The 18148-nt window shown below is 38.9% G+C and overlaps 1 protein-coding gene across 3 annotated transcripts in view; it reads left to right on the forward strand.

The window, feature by feature from the left end:
* The window catches only part of DIAPH2 (diaphanous related formin 2), a 797042-nt gene that overhangs the window by 634834 nt on the left and 144060 nt on the right, over positions 1 to 18148 (forward strand). For all 3 annotated transcript variants that reach the window (XM_074359371.1, XM_074359369.1, XM_074359370.1), the window contains one exon: positions 5323 to 5418. In XM_074359371.1, the coding sequence (XP_074215472.1) occupies positions 5323 to 5418 (96 nt within the window). The remainder of the gene's footprint in view (positions 1 to 5322; positions 5419 to 18148) is intronic.

Here is an 18148-nt window from a genome sequence, read left to right on the forward strand (position 1 = left end):
ACCTAGACTTTAGTCCCTTTAAACTGGTCATTATTCACCTTTTTTAATGTGATTTTTTTTCGCAGGCTTGACTTAAGCCCTAATTCTTCCATGAGTCTTCCCCAACTCTTTGAGGACATGGTTTTACTTTTTTAATTATTAAATCTACATAAGTAATATTTCACATGGTAGAGTCCTACCCTCATTAGGAAGCCTTTTGCTTCTTTTGGGTCACTTTATTGACTTTTGGGTCATTTTTATTGGTTGATTGATGATGACTTCTTCAACTTCAAGCAGCTCAACTTTTCCAGAAAGCCTTAATTATACAATTGAGAATTTAAGGAGACTCTAGTAGTGAATATAGAAGCCATTATGCCCAGGCTGTTAGGATCTTAGGAAATGATTTTTATAGTATTGGCTTTTCTATAGTCATTTTTGAGGAATAATGAACTAGAATTGGGTCTTAGTTAAGGTGATAGTCCAAAGCACTAGGTGTTTAGGTTCCTAGAGGAATAAGGAGTCTCCTCATTAATAATGTTTGATAAAAAGGGAGGAGACTGCAGAGTATTTTAAAAAACCGTGACGGGTCACAGATTTTACTCTACTTGCATGCTAACAAGTCAGTCTGCCACAATTTCAGGGATGCTGGCAGAAGACACAGGATTCCTGGATCAGAGACAAAGAACTGTTATTCACAGCACAGCAAGCAGTGTGAGCTTTATGCTCGAATTGCTTTCCCTTGCCCTCCAACTCCCACAGGGTGACACCAGGGTGGGCCCAGGCAGTTGCTACACACACAGTGGGTTTGTGTCACAGCTGGGAAACCCAGGCTTAGAGAACCCAAATCTTTTATAATGGACTAAAAGCAAACCTATCTGACATCTGCCCTAGAGGGAGATAAAATTTGTCTTCAATGGAAACAAACCTACTATCTGCTCTGGAGGGAGACACTGTATCTTCAAGGCTGTTCACTAGAAGAAACATCCTGGAAAAGATAATCCAGAACAAAGGTCATCAATGCCTGTGCCCACAAAATATGCACAGATATGATAAACCATAGAGAATTCCCTCTCAATAAGTTTACGCTAGCCATCGAGGAATAGTCTTGCATAAAGGTGTAGTAGAGATAATTAATTTACTTAGTGCTCATTTTAATCTGTTGCATCTCCAGACACTTCTGGGTAAATTAAGTCAACACAACAACACAGGTAAGCACTGATGCTGAAAATTGAAATCAGTGAGCATTCACCATCCACTGAATGACCAACTCTGTTGGAAACGTGAAATAGAAAGTACACTCTATGCCTTTCATTCTACACAAAGATAAGTAGCTTCCACAGAGCCCACTGGACTGCATGCAGCCCTTCTAGCTCCTTAATACTACCTGTGATCTAATTTCAGGATGAAAGATTAGAAAGTTGCCTCTGAATTGTTATTTCTCAGACATGCCTGTATATTACCACTTTAGTGGCTAAAAAGCATTACCAAATTTCTCCTTGATATTCTTTCACTCAGGAAAATAGGTAATTGTAAGTTGTAAGAAAACACATTTTTCTATGTAATTCAATAAAGCTATTTTCCTTTTCAATGAAAAAAAACACATAAAAGATGTTTTTCCCCTGAGTTTCATCTCATAGACCAAAAAATTTTTAAAAATCAAAACAACTACTCACTGCTAATCACATGTAAGTAAGAATTAATGGTTCTGTGAACTGGGAGATTCTATGTGAACTATCAACCTCACATGATTCAATCACTGACCAAATATAAATATAAATATGTGTATATGTATATATGTGTGTGTATATATATATATATATATATATATATATATATATACACACACATGCACACATACACATGCATATATATATATTCTTTTTCAAATTCTTTTCCATTATATATTATTATAAGATAGTGAATATAGTTCCTATGCTATACAGTAGGTCCTTGTTGTTTATCTATTTTATATATAGTAATTGTATATCTTGCTAATCCCAAACTACTAATTTATTCCTCCCCCTGCTTTCCCCTTTGGTAACTATGGTATGTTTTCTATTCCTATGAGTGATCTAGCATAATATTTTGATAAGTGTTGTCAGATGGCAACCATTAAATTAAGCAAAGAGATTTATTTTTTCATTCCTCTCTACTTTATGTCATATTTGTTCTTTCCATCTTTTTAGTCTATAAACAATGATAGCATTAAAGAATTTTAATGACATGGCATCCATAATGTCGTTATGCTATAAAATTTTTTCATGTTTGCATATTATTTATGTAAAATCATAAATACATACTGTTTGGTATTCTGTTCTCTTCACTTCTATACATATATTCATCTTTCTTACATTGTCTTTGTAATAACTTTTTATAAGGATACATGAAATTCAGTTGTATTGTAGTTCTCTTCTGGTTATACTTCTATAGCTCTAAAAATTCCTTCTGTGTCTTCTTTGCACTTCTGCTTCTCCTGACTGCCTATTAAAAACTGGGATCCTCAGGAATTGTATCCTGTCCCCTTCCTTCTCATACATGATTATCTCAGGCTAACCTCACCCATCTTCCAACAGAACTCTAATCCTTAGCTCCAACCCAGACTTCACTTCTTGGTTCCAGATTCATATTTCCAACTTCTTACTGGATTTCTCTACTTACATATTCCTCAAAAAATAAAAATAAAAAATTTCAAGCCTGGTTATCCCCTGTCATCTAGACCCCTTCCCTGCCCCCTGATCTCACCCTCCTAGCCAGGTTTACTATTAATACCTTTAAAATACCCATCTTCTCTATTCACTCTGCTAACCCTTTAGTTCAGTCTTTTGTCTCTTAGATGGTTATCCTACACTCCTAAACATCTCCCTGCCTTCTGTCATGTAATCCTCCATAGTGCTGTCTAACAAGTCTTTCTAAGTATAAACCTCATCAAGTCACTTCCTATATTGCTTACAGCTGTGCTGCCCAATACAATAGCCACGAGCCACATATAGCTATTGAGCGCTTGAAATGTAGCTAATCTGAAGTGAAATATGCCGAAATAAAAACATGTTAGATTTCTAAGACTTGATCTGTTAAAAAGAATGCAAGATACATAATTTTTTGTATCTGTTGAGTTATTTATTGCATATTCAAATTAATTTCACCTGTTTCTTTTTTTAGTTTTTGACTATGGCTACTAGAAAACTTAAAATTATTTCTGTGGCTCCATTTGTGGCCTGCATTATATATCTATTGGAGAGTGTTGTCTTATAAGATAGTGCTCAAGCCCATATCATAGTGTTAAAAAACAAAATTCAACTGAGTACACTTTAAAAACCTAATTGACTTTATTCAGTGAATCATGAATGAGGGAACATCTCATCTAGCAAATAGGAGCTCCAAAGAGCTATACAAAATGGAAGATTTTTATAGGCAGAAGGAGGTAGACAAGGAAGTTATTCTAGCGAAGAGTGGATTGTTCAAGCAAGATCACCTTCTTTTGTGGGACAGCGGGGAGTCTATCCGGCAGATTTCCTTACTAGTATTGACCAGAAAATTCTAGACCAAGTGGTTAAAATGACATTCCTGGGAGAGGCTGAAACTGCGGTTAGGTTAGGTATTAAGTCTCCATTTGGTGATGTGAGTCATAGCACAGGTGACTCCCTTTTGGGCCCATCATCTCTTTTTTAACAATACCATTATGATGTTTCATCATCTGGCCACCACATGCCTAGTCCATTTCAGCTTCTTCTAGCTGTCTTGCAAAGATTGATCTGGGTTTCTGCCTGGGCCCCTCCACATGCCAGCTGTGTGATCTGGAGCAAGATGCTTAAAGTTTCAGTATCCCCAGCTGAAAAAATAAGATAATGCCTGCTTCAATATGTCACTGGGAGGATTAAAAGATACAACCAATGTAAAGTGCCTACTGCGTAAAATTTAATTCTCCCAGATACATTCTAGCCATGCCAAACTTCTTTCAGTTCCTCTTTTCTTTCTATTGTAAAGGGCAGGTGATGATAGTTCACATGAGTCTGCAGCCTTAATGTTCCTAAGAGTGCACAATCCTCTTTCCCTGTTTAGTCACTGGGGGTTCTACTTCCTGTTTTCACCAAATTGTCTACCTGAGAACCTCTGTGTTTCCTTTTTATTTTTAATTCAAAATCCTTTCCTAAAGAATTCATTTCAAGAGAATAAATGATTGTAACATTGAAGAAATCTCATGTCAAATGAAGAGCATAATCAAAGATTATAGCTTATTCTTGCCCCATAAGAGAATATTTTTTCCTGTCATCTGATACCCCACAGTCAATTCTTTACACAAAGTAGGATTTTAATTTTGCTTTGGAATAACATCAGAAACAATTTCTCTCTCTCGTTCATCCCTTTTTCTTCTCTTAATCCTCCTGCCTACAAATGGTCTCTATTGCAGACCCGCACACTTAGCTACCACTCTATTCACCACCTGGTGAGCGTCCTTTTCATCAGTGAGGCCAGTTGAGAAGAGGGCCCTCAGCTCACAGTGGGTTGTTCACAGCATAGTAGAGAGTTTCTGGCAATGGACCCCTTGCTCTAACAGATCTTAAAAGTGTTTTTGATGGCCAGAATTGTCAAAGGTAAGAGTAGGATGAAATGTTTTCATTCCATTTCCATTAGGAATTTCCATGAACATTTTTTGAATACTCCATTCCTGGATTCTTAATGGTTCCTTCCCATAGGAACAGCTTAGAAACACAACCGCATTCTAAAAGGGGTGATGAGACTCTGGTGAATGTCTCTCAGATGTAAAATGTGGCCTTTCAGATGATGTGGTCACCTTTTCCTTCTACAATGTCAGCATTTCAAAATGGGTAAAGGATATGGATTAGGTACGAATTGAATGCAAATGTGTTTTGCAAATAGTGTCTTTTAAGATAATCGCAGATGATGGTTGAATGCTGAAGGTATTAATACAATCAGTATTTAACCTTGTGTAACTCCGCTTCATCAAATTACGCCCTGTGCATTGATTGCATTAAGCCGGGTCAGTGGTTTCTTGCTGAGGAATATCTTAGAAGAATCTTAACAGGAAGGCAGCAGTAGCTGATCAGCTACTGTTTATTTGCATACTGAGCGTGTCATCAATAATACAAAAGACAAGGTCTTTAAGTTGAAAGAACAGTGGGATTGGCATGAATTTTGCTTAATGGTGCGTAATAAGCAAAGTAGTCTGCGGTGCCAGAAACTGACAGGATCCATTATGTTAAAACAGATATATGTCTTTAATTTAGGGGTATTATGTAAATCTGACAGGAGTTTTTCCCTTTATTTTCCCGTAGTTTAACTTTAATTGCTCCAAGATTAATTCCGATTTCTCCCTTCCTCCAGAGGGTGATGAGACTGGCGTGATGGATAATCTTCTAGAAGCCCTGCAATCAGGTGCAGCGTTCCGAGATCGCAGAAAGCGGATTCCGAGGAATCCAGGTAAAACCCACTCCAGCTCACATGGTATTATAAAATGTAAATGTTCAGCGTCAAGTACCAAAAACAACAACAACAGCAAAACAAAACCCCAAACCTTCCTCGCAATGATTTTTTTTTAACAGTTGATCTCAGTTCATGTGTGAAGTCTCAGAAGGCTTCTATATCTACGTGATCACAAGTTTCAACTTGGTAAAAGTAGCTTCAAATAACTGTAGACTTTGCAAAAAAAAATTAGAAACAAGGATTCCTGCTGTGTTTAATATTAAATATTTTTAATTGTTACTTTATGAGCATGTGGTTTGGGTAGAAGGTGGTTTAAAACCATATGTGTAATTAAATCATTACAAGTAATTGGCCCTCAGGATGGTGTGTGAGCTGCTTACAGGTAAGGAAACTAAGGTGATGCTCCTTTCCAGAGGCCATTTTGGCATTGCAGTACCATCTGTTCTCCATTCCCCAGGTTACTAAAGAGAGGAGAGGCACAGATAATCCAAGGTCCCCAAAAGTCCTAAAGCATTGGAACCCCTTTTTTGTGTGTCATTGATTAGTAACAAAACCACAGTATGAAAATTGATCTCAGGGAGAGAAAAAACGTAAAAGAAGCAAAACAAACCCCTCACTCAAGTGGAACCAGAAAGTCGTCCATCTTTTCTGTCCATGCCCTATGGCTGAAGTGAATAGTGGCCCCTCCCAGAATCATCCAAGTAAGCTGAGCTATCCACCTCCTTTAAGGAAATTCTTATCTTTTTAGTTCCTATCCTTCTTGAAGTAGAGGGAGAAATAAGGTGTGTTGATTATAAAAGTTCTCATCATGGGCTGTAGAGCTATGTGGAGAAGTAAATGAAAAAAATGAAAATTAAGAGTAAATATGAGTACTCTACTTAATTTAGATTAATAAGATTTGCCTTGAATAGCCTATAATTCAGAAATATTCTGTGTTTGGAATAGAAGCGATCACATTTCATTAAAATGGAAATTGGTACTTCTCAAAACCATTGTACTCCAATAAACCAGTGAAAGAAATGGAAGACCAGTACAGAATTGTCCAGGAAAGCTTTTGGCAGTGGTGCAGTTCATGGCGAAAGATAATGTAAATAATCTTCATCTTTTTCACATTTGAGTGAATCTTGTTGGGTAGATTCGTCTGAAGGTTAGATTTGGTGGAGAGGAGAAAAGTGTTCTGGACTGCATTATATGTACGAAGACATTGGAGATGGCCTCCAGAAAGAGTAGACTAGGGGAAAGAAAATTAAAACCTATATTTATATGTTCACATTAACTTTTTAAGGTGATGCTGTATTGCAGAATGTTAGGAGCACTACTCATCTGTAACTATGAGGCAGCCAATCCGTCTAATCTCAGTCTTGATCTGTAAAATGAGAATGTTCAACCATGTTATCAGAGGCCCCTTCCACCTTTTAAGGAAAATAGAAACCTTCCCTGCTCTTTCTTGAACCATCAGAGCATTGATAGTCAGTGAAAAGCAAACTGAAATAATTATTCTATCAATTCAGTTCTCTGTTCAGCAGCTGATAAGTAAAAGCATGTTATTCTGTACCATAAAAGAACTGCCATCATCTTTCTAGGCTGTTTATTTTAAAAAGACATTTGGTAAGGCCCCTGTCTGATTAGTCTCACACCTCACACTGACTCTCGAAAGACTGTACCAAGAGAGAGATCATTCCATGGGGTTTCTGTAAGTTTGGTACTCAAGGGAATATAGTGTTGTCAACTGTGAAACCAAGAATATATTCATAAATGGCATCATTTTCCAGTGCTGATTCCAAATGCTCTAAATTGGGATCTCTTTTGATTTGTAGTTGGAGGGCCTCCATGAACACATAAGGGCAAAAATATCAGCTCATTTAGCCCTGGCAGTCATTCCAGGTGACAGCAGCCAATGCAAATGTCCAGCGGTAAGAAAAAACTAGAAGACAGACTGTGGCAAGGATTGGTAAAGCATCTCGAACATCAGTAGAAGAGCTTGAAAAGGGGGGTGAGGGGAAGGCAGGCACAGAAGCTCTCCCGTCTGCTTCCCTCTTTCTAAAAGCAGCAGAAGCCAGGGCTTTTCCTGATTTCCTTCCTGTTTCTGCCTTTCTTAGCTGAATCATCTTTTATTGCCGGTCCCCTTTTGTTTTCACTTTCTCAGGCACCTTATTTGGTCCCTTTCCAAGATCCCATTGACTTTCTCTTGCCACACTTTCCCTCTTCAACCTCAGCATCCTTGTTCCTGTTCCCAAACCTCTACTTCACCATGATGAGATAAAAGCAGAAAAAACAAATTATAAAGAAAGCTTTTTTTCCCAAGAAAAGTAAAATTAGAGGAAATAGCCAAACAATCTGAAATCAGGGTCAACCACAAACAGCAAAGATGTACTGCGCCACTCGCCAACCCCATTATCATTGCTTACAGGTGGCAACTATGGCATGTAGAATACGTAGCTCTACGATTGTGCTTCTTTTTTTTCTTAACATTTTTTATTGATTTATAATCATTTTACAATGTTGTGTCAAATTCCAGTGTTCAGCACAATTTTTCAGTTATTCATGGACATATACACACTCATTGTCACGTTTTTTTCTCTGTGAGTTATCATAACATTTTGTGTATATTTCCCTGTGCTATACAGTGTAGTCTATTCTACAATTTTGAAATCCCAGTCTATCCCTTCCCACCCTCCACCCCACTGGTAACCACAAGTCTGTATTCTCTGTCTGTGAGTCTACTTCTGTCCTTTATTTACGCTTTGTTTTTGTTTGTTTGTTTGTTTTTGTTTTTGTTTTTTAGATTCCACATATGAGCGATCTCATATGGTATTTTTCTTTCTCTTTCTGGCTTACTTCACTTAGAATGACATTCTCCAGGAGCATCCATGTTGCTGCAAATGGCATTATGTTGTCGGTTTTTATGGCTGAGTAGTATTCCATTGTATAAATATACCACCTCTTCTTTATCCAGTCACCTGTTGATGGACATTTAGGCTGTTTCCATGTTTTGGCTATTGTAAATAGTGCTGCTATGAACACTGGGGTGCAGGTGTCATCCTGAAGTAGATTTCCTTCTGGATACAAGCCCAGGAGTGGGATTCCTGGGTCATATGGTAAGTCTATTCCTAGTCTTTTGAGGAATCTCCACACTGTTTACCATAGTGGCTGCACCAAACTGCATTCCCACCAGCAGTGTAGGAGGGTTCCCCTTTCTCCACAGCCTCTCCAACATTTTTCATTTGTGGATTTTTGAATGACGGCCATTCTGACTGGTGTGAGGTGATACCTCATTGTAGTTTTGATTTGCATTTCTCTGATAATTAGTGATATGGAGCATTTTTTCATGTGCTTTTTGGTCATTTGTATGTCTTCCTTGGAGAATTGCTTGTTTAGGTCTTCTGCCCATTTTTGGATTGGGTTGTTTATTTTTTTCTTATTGAGTCGTATGAGCTGCTTATATATTCTGGAGATCAAGCCTTTGTCGGTTTCACTTGCAAAAATTTTCTCCCATTCCGTAGGTTTTCTTCTTGTTTTATTTCTGGTTTCCTTTGCTGTGCAGAAGCTTGTAAGTTTCATTAGGTCCCATTTGTTTATTCTTGCTTTTATTTCTTCTAGGAGAAAATTTTTGAAATGTATGTCAGATAATGTTTTGCCTATGTTTTCCTCTAGGAGGTTTATTGTATCTTGTCTTATGTTTAAGTCTTTAATCCATTTTGAGTTGATTTTTGTATATGGTGTAAGGGAGTATTCTAGCTTCATTGTTTTACATGCTGCTGTCCAGTTTTCCCAACACCATTTGCTGAAGAGACTGTCTTTATTCCAATGTATATTCTTGCCTCCTTTGTCAAAGATGAGTTGACCAAAAGTTTGTGGGTTCATTTCTGGGCTCTCTATTCTGTTCCATTGGTCTATATGTCTGTTTTGGTACCAATACCATGCTGTCTTGATGACTGTAGCTCTATAGTATTGTCTGAAGTCTGGGAGAGTTATTCCTCCAGCCTCTGTCTTTCTCTTCAGTAATGCTTTGGCAATTCTAGGTCTTTGATGGTTCCATATGAATTTTATTATGATTTGTTCTAGTTCTGTGAAATATGTCCTGGGTAATTGGATACGGATTGCATTAAATCTGTAGATTGCCTTGGGCAGTGTGACCATTTTAACAATATTGATTCTTCCAATCCAAGAGCATGGAATATCTTTCCATTTTTTCAAGTCTTCTTTAATTTCCTTCATCAATGGTTTATAGTTTTCTGTGTATAATTCTTTCACCTCCTTGGTTAGATTTATTCCCAGATATTTTATTACTTTGGGTGCTATTTTAAAGGGGATTGTTTCTTTACTTTCTTCTTCTGTTGATTTATCGTTAGTGTAAAGAAATGCAACTGATTTTTGAACGTTAATTTTGTAACCTGCTACCTTGCTGAATTCTTCAATCAGCTCTAGTAGCTTTTGTGTGGACCTTTTAGGGTTTTCTATATATAGTAACATGTCGTCAGCATATAATGACACTTTTACCTCTTCTTTTCCAATTTGGATCCCTTTGATTTCTTTCTCTTGCCTGACTGCTGTGGCTAGGACTTCCAGGACTATGTTGAATAGGAGTGGTGATAGTGGGCATCCTTGTCTTGTCCCAGATTTTAGTGGGAAGCTTTTGAGTTTTTCACCGTTGAATACTATGCTGGCTGTAGGTTTGTCATATATAGCTTTTATTATGTTGAGATATGTTCCCTCTATACCCACTTTGGTGAGAGTTTTTATCATAAATGGGTGTTGAATTTTATCAAATGCTTTTTCTGCATCGATTGAGATGATCATGTGGTTTTTGTCCTTTCTCTTGTTGATGTGATGTATTACACTGATTGATTTGCGTATGTTGAACCAGCCTTGTGTCCCTGGGATGAACCCCACTTGGTCATGATGTATAATCTTTTTTATGTGTTGTTGGATTCTATTTGCTAAAATTTTGGTGAGGATTTTGGCGTCTATGTTCATCAGTGATATTGGCCTATAATTCTCTTTTTTTGTAGTGTCTTTGCCTGGTTTTGGTATCAGGGTGATGGTGGCTTAATAGAATGAGTTTGGGAGTATTCCCTCCTTTTCAATCGTCTGGAAGAGTTTGAGAGGACTGGTATGAGTTCTTCTTTGTATCTTTGGTAGAATTCCCTGGTGAAGCCGTCCGGTCCTGGACTTTTATTTGTAGGGAGGTTTTTAATTGCTATTTCTATTTCCTTTCTAGTGATCGGATTGTTCAAGTGTTCAGATTCTTCTTGATTCAGTTTTGGTGGACAGTATGTTTCCAGAAACTTGTCCATCTCCTCTAGGTTATCCAGTTTGGTTCCATATAGTTTTTCATAATATTCTCATATGATATTCTGTATTTCTATTTTGTTTGTTGTAATTTCTCCATTTTCCTTTCTTATTTTGCTAATTTGTGCTCTCTCTTTTTTCTTCTTTGTGAGTTTGGCCAGAGGTTTGTCGATTTTATTTACTTTTTCAAAAAACCAGCTTTTGGTTTGGTTGATCTTTTCTATGGTCTTGTTAATCTCTATTGTATTTAATTCCTCTCTGATCTTTATTATTTCCTTCCTTCTGCTGCTTTTTGGGGCTTTTTGTTCTTCTTTTTCTAATTCATTCAGGTGGTGGGTTAAATTGTTTATTTGAGATTGTTCTTTTTTGAGGAAGGCCTGTATCGCTATAAACTTCCCTCTTAGCACTGCCTTTGCTGTGTCCCATAGGTTTTGAGTGGTTGTGCTTTCATTATCATTTGTCTCAAGGTATTTTTTAATTTCAGCTTTGATTTCCTCATTGATCCATTGTTTTTTCAATAACATATTGTTTAATCTCCATGCTTTCCTTTTTTTCTCCTTTGTTTCTCTGTTGTTGATTTCCAGTTTCATGGCATTGTGGTCAGTAAAGATGCTTGAGATAATTTCTATCTTCTTAAAATTGTTGAGGTTTCTTTTGTGCCCAAGTACATGATCGATCCTGGAAAATGTTCCATGTGCACTTGAAAAGAATGTATATCCTATTTTTGGGGGTGTAATGCTCTGAAAATATCCACCAGATCTAGTTTTTCTATTGTAGTATTTAATTTCTCTGTTGCCTTGTTTATTTTCTGTCTGGAAGATCTGTCTAGTGATGTTAATGCAGTGTTAAAATCTCCAACTATGATTGTATTCCCATCAATATCCCCCTTTATCTCTGTTAGTAATTCTTGTATGTACTTAGGTGCTCCTATATTGGGTGCATATATATTAACGAGTGTAATATCCTCATCTTGTATCACTCCTTTAATCATTATAAAATGTCCTTCTTTATGTTTCTTTATGGCCTTTGTTTTAAAGTCTATTTTGTCTGAAATCAGTACTGCAACACCTGCTTTTTTGGCTTTTCCATTTGCATGGAATATCCTTTTCCATCCTTTCACTCTCAATCTATATGTGTCCTTCTCCCTAAATTGGGTCTCTTGTATGCAGCATATTGAAGGTTCTTGCTTTATTATCCAGTCTGCCACTCTGTGTCTTTTGACTGGAGCATTTAGTCCATTAACATTTACAGTAATTAATGATAGATGTGTGTTTATTGCCATTTTGAACTTATCTTTGCAGTTGAATTGGTATATCCTCTTTGTTCCTTTCTTCTTCCTTTTGTGGTTTGGTAATTTTCCTTTGTATTATCATGGATTTTATTTAATTTTTGTGACTCCTTTGTAAATTTCTGGCTTGTGGTTACCCTTTTTTGTAAATCTGTCAACCCATTACTATAACTGTTTTTATTAAACTGATAGTAACATGATCTCAAACCCATCCTACTGTTAAAAAAATTTAAAAAAGAAAGAAATATTCTATATTTCCCTGCCTCCCTCTCCCACTCTCAGTGATTTGTATATCTTCTTCTATAATTTCATGTTTACTTTATTTGTAATTCATGAGTTATCACCTTTCCAGTTGTGTGTTTCTCATTTCTGTAGCATCCTGCTGCTTTTCTATTTAGAATAGCCCTTTCAATATTTCTTTTAGCATGGGTTTAGTGTTGCTAAACTCCTGCAGCTTTTTTTTGTCTGTGAAACTCTTTATTTCTCCTTCTATCCTCAAGGATAGCCTTGCTGGATAAAGGATCCTAGGCTGCATCTTTTTTTCATTCAGGGCTTTGAATATATCTTGCCACTCCCTTCTGGCCTGTAGTGTTTGTGTAGAGAAATCAGCTGAGAGCCTTATGGGGGTTCCCTTGTAACTTACTCTTTGCTTTTCTCTTGCTGCCTTTAGAATCATTTCTTTATCCTTGACTCTGGCCATCTTGATTATGATATGTCTTGGTGTGGGTCTATTTGGGTTCTTCCTGTTTGGGACCCTCTGAGCTTCCTGTACTTGGATATCTGATTCCTTCTTTAAGTTTGGGAAGTTTTCAGTCATGATTTCTTCAAAAAACCTTTTCAATCCCCTTTGATCTTTCTTCTCCTTCTGGGACCCCCTATTATGCGAAGATTGGGACGCTTTATATTATCCCATAGGTCCCTTATGCTATTTTCATTATTTTTTATTTGCTTCTCTTGTAGTTCTTCTGAATGGGTGCTTTCTATTGCCCTGTCTTCTAGATCACTAATTCGTTCCTCTGCATTATCTAGTCGGCTTTGCACAGCTATTAGATCATTCCTCATCTCTGTCAATGAGTTTACCCATTCTACTTGGCTCTTCTTTATAGCTTCAATTTCATTTTTGACATATTTTATATCTCTAAACACTCTCTCTTTTAATTCCTTCAGCAATTCGATCACTCCTTTTTTGAAATCTTCATCTAGTAGGCTATCGAAGTCTATTTCGTTGATCTTTCTTTCAGGGGATTTCTTTTGTTCTTTTAATTGGGAAAGGTTTTTCTGCTTCTTCATCTTGCTCATACCTCTTTGGCACTGTGGTTTATGGAGTATCAGTTGTTTATTTTGGTCCTTAAGGATTTTATCTATCTGATGCCTATTTAGGAATAGAACTTAGGAAAAAAAAAATAAGAGAGAAAGAATTTTAAAAGAAGGGAGAAAGAGGGTTTGAAAACAGTGTATAATGAATAATAGAAGAGTGAGTTAAAGCAGAGTATTAATCGGGTTGAGACGTCCTTTTAAAACCTTTACAAAAAAAGGGGGGGGAGATGAATAGATGTATTTGAAACCTGTGTCTAATCAATAGCAGGACATCAAAACCCAAGAGAAATAGAAATGAATTAAGAAGTAAAAATTAAGAGAGTAATAGAAAATAGAACAGGTAAAAACAGATTTAAAAAAAAAGGGGGGGGGGTTGTCGGTGTTCTCCTGGAGTCTGTGTGCTTTTAATGTGAAGTCTTTCTGTCTTCGTCCTGTTTTGGAAGCTCAGCTTGCTGTTTTCAGAGGCCCTCCGTTGGCGCCCTCTTCTGTGCTGCTCCCAGCACCTGTCGGCAAGCAGATCGCGCCTCCTCCCAACACTGGGTCAGATGCAGCTCTCTGCTGTGGGCGGGCGGGTCGCTGCCCCTCCGGATGCCGCAGTCAGATGTTGCAGACTGGCCGGGTAGGAGGGCGGGTCATGCCCCCTCCCAGCACCTCGGTCAGGGGCTGTGTTCCTGCCCGAAAGGCGGGGAGGTGGGGGGCCGCTCTCGCTCTACCTGAGCCGCTGGTAGCTCCGCTGCTCTGTGCGGCTGCGCGCTCCGCCCTGGTCGGCGCTCCGCCCTGGTCAGCGCTCCGCGGGTGGGCTCCGGGAAGACGGAGGGACAGCCCTGTCCCTGCTCCGAGCCAAAACCCAGCTCCTTGTTTGTCTTTGTGGAGCAAGTTCTCTGAGGGACCAGGATGGAAGGATCCTATGTGCCCCGGGCTGCAGGCCAGTCTCAGTCTGGCCTTTGTGGCTGCTAAGCCCTTCGGTGAGGATGCAGGTTTCGCCCCCGCCCCCGCCTGAGTGCTCAGCGCGGAGGATATGGCAGCTGTGCCTGAGCCCCGCCTCTCTTCCCCCGAAAACTTTCCGCGGGTTTTCAGAGATGGGGGTGTGCACCCTTCCCCCAAGAGCACATCAACCTTGCTGTTTTATGGAGGGCCCAGGATGTTCTGCCCTGTGCACCCACAGCCACACGCGCAGCCCCTTGCGTTCCCCCGGGGCTGCCTCCGTGCAGCCACTTCCGTCCTCCGCCCGGCTTGGGCAGCCTGGCCCTGCCCGCCGCTGCCGGCCGGCGTCTCAGGCTGGGTGTCGGGGGGACGCTCTGTGCCCGTTTAACTTAGTTCTGTTAGTCAAGGGCTGCTCGGTACAGATCCGAGCCTCGGAGGCTCCCCCTCCGTCCCTCTGGCCTCTCAGTTGGAGAGGGGAGACCCAGCGAGTGAGCGCCAGTCCTCCTTTGCCGCTCCCTCCCCGTGGGACCTGTCCAGCGCTGCTTTGCCTTTTGTTCTTTCTTTTTTCCTTTTCTCCTACCAGATTTTTGGCGTCTTTATCTTTTGAAGAGGGCGATGTTCTGTCGGAGTTCCACAGGTGCTCTGGTTGGCTGAGTGGGTCTGTAGATGTGGGTTTTGGTGTATTTGTGGGAGAGGGTGACCTGCGAGCGTCCTTCTACTCCGCCATCTTCTCCGTCTTCACTCCAATTGTGCTTCTAATTGCAGTGTTTTCCACTCCATAGTTAAACACAGTGAGATAAGAGTCTAAATTCTTCATTAGAAAATCAAAATGTTAATAAATGCTATGATTAGTTGCCTGAATTGCGAATCTTCCCCTGTGAATCGATGTTCCCTCCCCACAAAGAACCCACATTAGTTAATTCAGAAGGAGCTCCCAAAGATTGCCTCTAGCCCATTCAAGCTGAGTACATTGTTTCAGTTAAGGGCACCAAAAGCTATTCTAAGGGAGGCTATCTTATCAGCAGTTATATTGGAAACAGTAGTACCTGGTATCATGCGGGCTCCAGCCAGTCAGAATGTGCACGGGTAGTAAGTAGCCACTGTTGGCTGTGCAGGTGCCGACGGGCTGGGTATGAACCCAGGTTACGGCTTTGCTACTGTCAAACTCAGAAATTAGGAAATGCGCCCCTAATCATTCATTTGTTTATTGGACATCTTTTCTGTGAAAAGTACTATGCTAGACATAATGAAAGATGCAGAAATAATAAAGGTAAGATTTCCTTAGTTATAAGACACTTGTGTCTTACAGGAAAGATAAAAAAATAGAGAAAGACTACAGGATAAGGCAGACGATAAGAGGTAATATACAAGAGGTATTAATAACATACTATGTGAGTTCTGAGGAGGGAAATCTCATGCCTTATTCGTGTGTCAGAGAAAAGTCATGGAGAAAAAGGCTTTGAAGGATGAGTATGGGTTTCAACAGTAGTAATTGGAGGTGGGGATAGTGGACATTTTAGTCAAATGAAACATCATTTGGAGTTTCGAAAGTCCAAAGCATTTTGGGAGAATGGCCCGTAGTATAGCTAGTAAGAAAACAGATTGTATAAAGTATAAAATTATGGAGATAGTGCTGGAAAAGTAGGTTGGTGCCACAGCATAGAGTGCTTGAATAAGAGACTGAGGTGTTAGCATATGTTTCTTTAGGCAATGGGGATATAGTGAAGGTTTTTAAGCAGTGGAGGAACATGATCAAAGCTATATATTAAGACATTTAATCTCTAGGTGTGTGGATGATGAATTAGGATTAGACCATCATATTCTTTTTTTCTATTTTACATTTTTTATTGAATAATAGTCATTTTACAATGTTGTGTCAAATTCCAGTGTAGAGCACAATTTTTCAGTTATACATGAACATGTATATATATATTCATTGTCACTTTTTTTTCCTCTAAGAGCTACCACAAAATCTTGTATATATTTCCCTGTGCTACACAGTATAATCTTGTTTATCTATTCTGCATTTTGAAATCCCAATCTGTCCCTTCCCACCCCCTACCCCTTTGGCAACCACAAGTTTGTATTCTATGTCTATGAGTCTGTTTCTGTTTTATATTTCTTTTTTTTTTTTTTTTTTAGATTCCTCATATGAGTGATTTCATATGGTATTTTTCTTTCTCTTTCTGGCTTACTTCACTTAGAATGTCAACTGTCATATTCTTAATCAAAGGAGATCATTTAGGGGAAGAGGAGTAACCAAGATTCAAAGAGAATCCTAGGGTTTTGACTTTGATTAGCTGGGAGGACAGTTGGGTTATGAGAAAAAAAACTATTAAGATCAGGAAAAGGAATGGTGATAGAAGACAAATTCAGTTTGGGGCAAGTGAAACTAAAAGTGGTTGCAGAGCATTGCAGTCAGGATGTCTAGAAGTTTCTTGGAAATACAAGTATAGATTGCATTGGAAGATGGTTGAGTCTGTGAGATTTCTGGTTACAGTTTGGAAATGGAAGAGATTATTAGAGGGATTATTAAGAGAAAAGAGATCTAAAACCAGAACCTTGAAAATGCCTCCCCTTAGGGGCTAAAAGTAGAACTAGCAGAGAAGATAGACAAGGAACAGTTAGTTGGGTAGGAGTGGGAAGAATCAAGACATTATCGTTCTAAAAGCAAAGGTAGGCAGAAAAGGTGGGCATTTTCGCCAGTCACATATGGTACCGTGAAATCCAAAAGGATCAAGACCCATGATTTGCCATTTGGGAGCATCCTGGTAACTCTTAAGAGCATCTTTCCAGTAGTGGAATGGAACTGAGAGCCAGAATGCAGAAACTAAGCAGCAAGTAGCTGACGAGGCTATAGGGATGGATAATATCCATTCAACAATTAAACAGTTCTATTGAATGCCCCCTGAGTGTCCTTTGCTAGGTTAGGTACTGAGGATGCAACCCCAAACAGGACACTTGCCTCAAGGAGCTCACAGACCATTTGGGAAGACATGAATATGAATATAATCCACGTGATAAGAATGTAATGCAGCCTTATATGTGCTGTCATGAGATAGGAGCTGTGTGCTTGTGCAGCTCCGGACATAGAGTAACTCCCCCCACCCCCTCGCCTCTGGCCGTTGCGTTCCCTAGAATGTGGACTGTGCTTTCTAGAAGTTCAGTGGGTGAAAGGAGCATCTCAGTTTTCCTTAATAACCTAGTATGGATCTATCTTCTGTGAATTTTGCTAAATCTTCCTGGACCCTCTCTGTTGCAGCCTTTGTTAGCACTTACGGTAATAAGTTCCATATGTTTAAAATCAACTTTGTAAAGCATTGTCCATCAGTATTCCTGACTTTGTCATTATAAGAGCAAAGGTAAGCTTTAGAAGAAAAAGAAACACAGAAAGAAAAAACCTTATAGGAGTGACAACCACACTTAACACATAAATACCCCCACGCCACATCTGTTTCATTACTGAATAGCTATAGATAACTGAGACCATGTTTCTCCTCCTTTGACCAACTCTATGTCTTCATTTTTTGCCCAACATAAGTAAATATAAACTGGCTTCTCAGCAATAGATAGAAATCTAACTTAGCCATTTTGGGTATGACTAGATTTTGATATATAGTTCTAAACATTAATCACACACACACACGAGAAGCATTATGAAGAAATGAAACTGGGAAACAGAATAAATATAATTTGGTTTTAGAACCACACAGGGCAACCAAGAAAACTAAATGTGGAAAAACAGAAGGAACTCAGAGGACACATGATCCTAGTTTTATGGACCAGCAAGATAACAGTATAAATGAGAAGGTATAATTTACCATTTGAGAACAGATAGGAGACGAGAAACCATGACATTTAATGGAGGCAAAAAATCAAACTCTTAAGTACAAGGGGAAATACCCA

This window comes from Camelus bactrianus, chromosome X, assembly GCF_048773025.1.
Source record: "Camelus bactrianus isolate YW-2024 breed Bactrian camel chromosome X, ASM4877302v1, whole genome shotgun sequence".
Classification (NCBI taxonomy): Eukaryota; Metazoa; Chordata; class Mammalia; order Artiodactyla; family Camelidae; genus Camelus; species Camelus bactrianus.